We start from the raw sequence: 7,078 nt of genomic DNA, 5'->3' as shown, positions 1-7,078 counted from the left end.
GTCTATTTTGACATAAATTAGAATTTGTCTTTGAATTGTTTAAATTGAAAACTACAATGACAAAATTCATCAAATTGAAATGATAAGGACCAAAGTGAAAAGTGGCAAAAGTGCCAACCTACAAGGACCAAAAACAACTTTTTGCCGTATGTTAAATGATTTTATCTATAGCCATGTAATTTGTAAAAATTCAGGATCATTAGGCTCAGTTTGAGATTGATGTCACTTTTTTAAAAAGTTGCTTAAGGTGTGCTTTGGAAATAATCAGCTGTAAAGTAAAGCAGTTTCATGCTCTATAAAACAATATTTTAAAATTGTTATTAGTATAAAAAACAGTGTCTAAACCATTTGGTAAATTTTAATATAAAATTGTTGTAACTGTGGATAATGATTAAAATATACATGATGTTGAAAGTGTTATGTGCTAATCATGTGCTGGTGGTGGTGGTGATGGTGAAGGTGAGGTGGAGGTGGTGGTGGTGGGGATGGTAGATGTGGAGGTGGAGGTAAACTTTTGAAACTTTGAGCAGAGCATTGGATGATCTCCTTCGTACGCGTCCAATTATTTTGTATAAATTGTTGATAGGTCTATTTTACTTTCTCTTTCGATCATCACTAATCAAATATCTCATAAGTTGATAATTAATCTATTAGATATGTTTTTCTCACCCAAATTCGTCCTAACTGAATGCACCATATGATTAATGTCGATCATGTGACTAGGGTTATGATTAATTAATTATGACAAGTTGAATCAACCTAGCTAGAAGATGGAATAAATGACGTGCCAGAGGCCATGCATTGAAGATTATAAAACAACACATGGCTTCCACCTATCTAATATAAGTAGAGTAATGCTATTTAGACACAAAAGATTGACTACATTAACCAACCATCTTATGTGGCAGTTGATGTGGTCATGCCTTGTCAATTAATGAACTCTACCATGTGGATTATATTTTTATTTATTTCACAAATCATTAATTACTACATATTTTCTACATTCGCAATGTTTGTCATCTCGCTATATAATTAACTTAAATAAGTTAAACCCATCTTGCAATAGATTTTCCTTCCAATTTTTTGTGATAAAGTAATAGATAATTAACTAAATAAACATCCTCCAAAGTTTCAAGAAATTTTTTCAAGTTTTTCTTACAATTTTGTGGTTTTTATTCAATTTTTATCAATATTGATAATATCCCGATATTTCCATAGAAATTTCCGTGTTTTTTTACTACTGATATTTCCGAAACCATTAATATTTTAAACCTTAGTTTTTACTTTATAAATAATTAATTTATTAATTTGACTAATTTGCATGAATGGCCTTTCTAATTGGCCATGGTGATGCATTATCATTCATAAAAAAGTACTCTGTACGCGTCAAATTTTTTTTGTATAAAATATTAGCTATTGAGTATGGCTTTGTCACCAAAACTCGGCTTAATTAAGGTCAATCATGTTAGGATTGATTATGACAAGTTTCTTACCTAGAATACATGACATGGGTTTGAGATTTAAAAACGACGAACGACTTGTAACTATCTCAGATAACTACGCACTCAAAGGAGCAATTCCATTGGTTGCTTTATGATAGTGGTTATTTATAACTACTTTGTATATATATATATACCTACCACGACTATATGAATCGGCCTATATATTCTTTCAATGGAGTGTAAATAATTCAAAGTTGAACCTTATATGAACTATGTGGTACTAAGTCACTCATATATCTTACCATATAATGTATAAAGTGTAAAATATTGTAGTAAATCATTAAAAATAAATGATTTTAGTGTGTTTAATCTTCTTTCATTAATTACTATATATTTTTTTTTTATTCGCAGTGTTTGTCAACTCGCAATATAATCAACTTAAATAAGTTAAACTCATCATGCAATACATTTCCTTTCAATTTTTTTGTGATAAAGTAATAGGTAATTGACTAAATTAATAACCATCCTCCAAAGTTTCAAGAACTTTTTTTAAGTTTTTCTTACAATCCCTGTGGTTTTTATTGATATCGATAATATCCCGATATTTCCATCTAAATTTTTATGTTTTTGGACAACCGATATTTTCAAAACTATCGATATTTTAGACCTTAATTCCTACTTTGTAAATAATTAATTTATTAATTGGACTAATTTGCATGGATGACCTTTCTAATTGGCCATTTTGATGCATTATCATTCATAAAAAAGTACTCTGTACGCGTCCAATTATATAGCTATTGAATATGGTTTTGTCACCAAAACTCGGCTTAACTGAACGCAACATAATTAAGGTCTGAACGTAACATAATTAAGGTCGATTGATTATGACAAGTTGGCATGGTTTGAGATTTAAAAACAACAAACGACTTGTAACTATCTCAGGTGTACGCACTGAAAGGAGCAACTCCATTGGTTGCTTTATGATACTAGTTATTTAATGTGCAAGTCTCTCTCTCGTATGTTATTTGCTTATTAATTGACTTATATTCTTTTGGGAATTTACTAAAACATTTCGTTGGACCAAAAAAATTAAAACATTTCCCTTTACCCTGTTAATTAGATTAATTTAAAATAATTTAGATAAGTGCCTTTATAAAAAAATAATAATAATAACTAAAACCATTTTTCTTTCGTCTGCTTTTTTCCCTTATTTTGACAGTCTCTGAAATGTCTTTCTTCTTCATTTTTTTATTCCCCTATGCTTTTGCAAGGAAGGATATAGAATCACCACTCATTGGACTCAGTCTCTTTGGAAATAAAATATTTAAGTTTTTAGACTAGAAGTCGTGTTTTCTCAATACCATCATCACAACTACGTAAGAGTGCTTGGAAAGAGGCCAAAGCAAGCTTGTGAGCATACAAGGAGTTCTATAAAAGTGGGTGATTGATTGTTCTTCTTAGTTGCTTGTTTTCATATTATTGAACTTTTTTTGAGTGATTTCCGAAAATATGGAAGGTGAACCTATTGCTATTCCCGAATTCTTGCAGGAATGCCCAAACGTTTCTACTTCAGGAGTCTCTAGCAACCTGCAGGATGATACAAACGCAGCAGTAACTGAGCTTGCTACTAGAGAACCGTCAAATTCCCAATATACCTTAGCTGAGATGCTACAGAGTCCTCGTGCGACTTCACCATGGGATGGTAATTATGTTGCGGATAAATACCGCAACATTATTCAGTGAGTTTCATACAGTTTAACTTCTTTTTTTCTTATATATATTTCCGATATATATATATATATATGTATACATATATTTCTAAACATTTTTTTTATATCCTTTTCGAAGGGACGTCATTGAGGAGCTTTCTGCATTGGTGAAACCTCCTTGTGTTGGCCGTTTGACACTTGATGACATATACATCGTTAATGATCGAGCAAAGATCAACATCAATATTCTAAATCCATCCAATACAGAGAATTTGCCAACCTATAGGGACGAATTTAGAACTTTGGTTACGAAAATACTTGGGAGCGATAATAGTACAAGTGTGGAGCTGAAACACTTTTATCACATGGTTGACAAAACGCAGTAAGGGAACTATTTAATAAAAAAATTCTCTCTTTTTTCTTTCCATTTCTGTACTTTTTTTTATGGAATCATTTTATTTTATTTGTAGGGTGGCTTTGGGTGATTTATTGCATCATCCTCTACTCATGTCGTCTAATGAGAGACTTTATTTCCCCATTGATGCCATCCCGGAACTTCAAAGTAAGACAGGGGATGCTTGGAAGGGTACATACAACGACGGCAAGAAGATTGACATTGAAACAACGATTGTAACGTCCACATGTGATCCAGCTTTTAAGTCCTTTTATGAGAAAGACAAAGCTAAATATCCGGATAATGCACTGGGAGTGCTTGATTACTCAAGAGACATAATCAGTCACCCAAAACAAATTAATTCGGTATGCACATCACACTAACTACTTTTCTAAACTTTTTCATACAAATATATAAGAACATATCTTAACATATCAATTTTTTTTGTGTAGGAAAAGGTTTTGGAAGAAGGGCTTACTTCATTGTTCCCCAAACGGCTCACATATTTATATGATTTCTTACGTGGCAAAGGTATTAGGATGCAGTCCATAATACAGAGGTAATACCGTAACTAAAGATCTAAGGGTATATTCTATTGTATCTCTCATTAGTTTCGAACTCTCTTTTGCTTCTAATTAAATTTTCCTTTGTGGTTATTATCATACTATAACAAATTCGTAACTTCGGGTTGAAGTAATGTAAATATTTTGTTTTAATTTCCACTACCAATGACATTCTTATCCAACCCATTTTAACTAAACAAAAGGGGTTAACGTACTTTGGCAATACTTAGGAGTATGTCGATGTGGTGATTGGGCATTGTATTCTCGGGATTCTCGAGGCAGGTATTGTTGTCATGTGACCAAAGTTTCGGGGCGTCACAGAAAAAATGGCATCCCAATTGCCATATGTGATGCAAACTCATGTACATCAAATATTTATAGAATTACTGTTTCCTGCTAATGTCTTTGTTTTCCCTACTAATTCAAATTTTTTTAATTATCACAAGTAGGAGAGCAGAATCTTGATGATGATTATGTGCATCTGATCCTAGCTTAACGAGGCAGCACCAAAAAGAAGTTTCAAGCTTGTTGCAACTAAATTTGTGTAATGTATTGTTTGTGGTAGTATTTATAAATTGGATTTTAGTCGATTGCATGTACAAGGGGCAATTTATACTTGATGCTTATTTACATGTAGTAAAATGATGGGTGTGCATTGGAGACACAAATTTGAATATCCTGTGAACTTTGTATTTTGGATTGATTTGATAGGTGTGATACATGAGAGATTTATACGCAGTTAAAAACCCTAGTAGAGATGTACAAGGAAACTGAATCAACAATACAAGGAAGGTAAATCAGTATTAACACGTATACGAATATGGAAGAAGGATTCCTGTAATGGAGGAAGGGCCTAACGACCATGAGTTGATTGCGTGATACTCCCCCTCAAACTGGACGGTAGGCATCGATGGACGAGTTTGTTAGAGAGCTGGAGATGACGACTTTTGTGAAGACCTTTTGTGAGGAGGTCAGCAACTATTGATCAGTGAAGGGATCAAACTGAACAAGATGACTACCAAGGGCAACTTTCTTGCGAACAAAATGATAGTCCAATTCAATATGCCGGGTCTAGTTAAGATGAGGTACTGCAAGGAGCCAACTAAGGAAGAAATAAAATCAACACGTCTGCCAGTAAGAATAATATTTTCAACGTATAATAATAAATAAATAGTATGAAGAGCGATAAATAAAGAGAGCAGAATCCGTTTTGCTTTGAGTGAACCCAAATTATATTAGAAAGACGCTGAAGCAACTAAACCATGCACGGGGGGCTTGTTTGAGTCTAGATAAGGCCTTTTGATGTTTGCAAATGAAGTGAGGGTGTTGGGGATCAGCTAAGCCAAGGGGCTGAGACATAAAAAGGTATTCTTGAAGAACACCATTTAAGAAAGCATTCTTGATGTCCAATTGGCGACTGTCCAAGAGTTGGTGATAGCAGGAAAGAGAATAGGGTGAATGGTGGTGGGTTTAACAACATGATTGAAAGTCTCCTCATAGTCAAGTCTGGGTTGCTGATGAAAGCCTTTAGCAACAAGGCGGGCTTTGTAGCGTTCAATGGAGCCATCAGAGTGGTGCTTAATTCGGAAAACCCATTTGCAACCGACGATGTTGTGAGAGGGCGAAGGAGGAACCAAAAGCCACGTGTGATTCTTAACAAGGGCATTGAATTCTTTAGGCATGGCAGTATGCCACTCCAGATATTTGTCCACTTCGGTGAAACGAGTGGGCTCAATGGATTGGGAGAGAACAGTGGCATGTGCTTGAGAGAGAGGATAATGAACGGTGCCATCAATGCGAAGCTTGGATTGGCAAAGACTAGCACGTGAGCAAGTGGTCATCGGATGAGGGGGCACTGGTGGCGGTGGTGGGGAAGGAGCTGAGGTGGCTGGGTTGGGTGGCGCTGGGTCAAGTGTTGGAAAGGCAAAGCGGTGGAGGAGTTTGGGCTGCAGGGGGTTGTTTTGGTGGAGAGAGACAATGCGGCTCCAATTGGGCAAGAAACGGTGCTAGAGAAGATACCTGTTTGCTAACAAAAGGAAAAACATATTCATTAAAAGGGCAAGGCTCTAGCAAGAACCTCTAAATGAGGACTTAATATGAGAACACCGTTGGATATCCAACGGCTTTCCAAAAAGCAGTTGCAACTGAAATTATTGCACTGAAACACTCCCTTCATCCGCATGCTTTCTCCTCTCTCCCTCCAAAAATATCACTCCCTCCAAAATCACTCCCTCCAAAAATATCACTCCCTCCAAACAGATGCTCTCTTGAAGAACACAATTTTTATTTTCTGGTTTGATATTCTCCTCCCTCCCTCCCTACGGTCTACCCCTCTAATTCTCTATTATCCTCTTCTTTCGCATGCTATGTTCTCTCTCCCTCCAAAAATATCCATTCCTCTAAAAAACAGATGCTCTGTTGAAGAACACCATTTTTTTTTGGTTTGATATTATCCTCCCTCCATCCCTACGGTCTACCCCTCTAATTCTCTTTTTTTTCTTCTTCTTCTTGAGCATGCTCTATCCTCTCTCCCTCCAAAAATATCCCTTCCTCCAAAAAAACAGATACTCTCTTGAAGAACACCATTTTTTTTTCCTGGTTTAATCTTCTCCTCCCTCCCTCCCCCACGGTGTACCCCTGCAATTCTCTTTTCTTTTTTCTTCTTGTTTGGTCATTCATACCATACAAAGCAAGTTACATCTACCTTTGTAATTCAATTTTCTGTTTTCATTTGGCTAGTTTGGTGATTCTGGTCTGCTTCATCAAAGTGGCCTTGAGTTCATTACTTGATGATTGGAGGCCACAAGTGAGCACTTGGCTATGGTTTTATACTGTTGGTTTTCAAATCTTTGAGTTTGTTGGCATATTGGTCCAGCCCATGATGGAAGAAGAAAGTAGTCTCCCACAACTTTCTGGCTCCTTCTCAAGCTTCACGTGATGAGTTTTGGATGAGTGCTTTTGAGATGTTCT

The 7,078-nt window shown here is 35.6% G+C and overlaps 1 protein-coding gene across 3 annotated transcripts; it reads left to right on the top strand.

Annotated features, from left to right (window-relative positions):
- The first annotated feature begins 2,909 nt into the window (after positions 1 to 2,909).
- LOC110754858 (uncharacterized) lies at positions 2,910 to 6,731 on the top strand. 3 transcript variants are annotated; one of them, XM_021955980.2, is made up of 5 exons: positions 2,910 to 3,181; positions 3,291 to 3,533; positions 3,622 to 3,910; positions 3,998 to 4,104; positions 4,558 to 6,731. In XM_021955980.2, the coding sequence occupies exons 1-5, from the start codon at positions 2,952 to 2,954 to the stop codon at positions 4,571 to 4,573; spliced, it is 885 nt and encodes a 294-aa protein (XP_021811672.1). In that variant the 5' UTR covers positions 2,910 to 2,951; the 3' UTR covers positions 4,574 to 6,731. The 3 variants fall into 3 exon arrangements, with proteins under 3 accessions (XP_021811672.1, XP_021811671.1, XP_088104269.1); XM_021955979.2 differs by having other exon boundaries at positions 4,555 to 6,731; XM_088248143.1 differs by having other exon boundaries at positions 3,063 to 3,144; positions 4,555 to 6,731.
- The last annotated feature ends 347 nt before the right edge of the window (positions 6,732 to 7,078 follow it).

The sequence above is a fragment of the Prunus avium genome, chromosome 2 (genome assembly GCF_965620075.1).
Source record: "Prunus avium chromosome 2, drPruAviu1.hap1.1, whole genome shotgun sequence".
NCBI lineage: Eukaryota > Viridiplantae > Streptophyta > Magnoliopsida > Rosales > Rosaceae > Prunus > Prunus avium.
The sequence above is the reverse complement of the archived record's forward strand: the minus strand, read 5'-3'. Positions and strand labels throughout refer to the sequence as shown.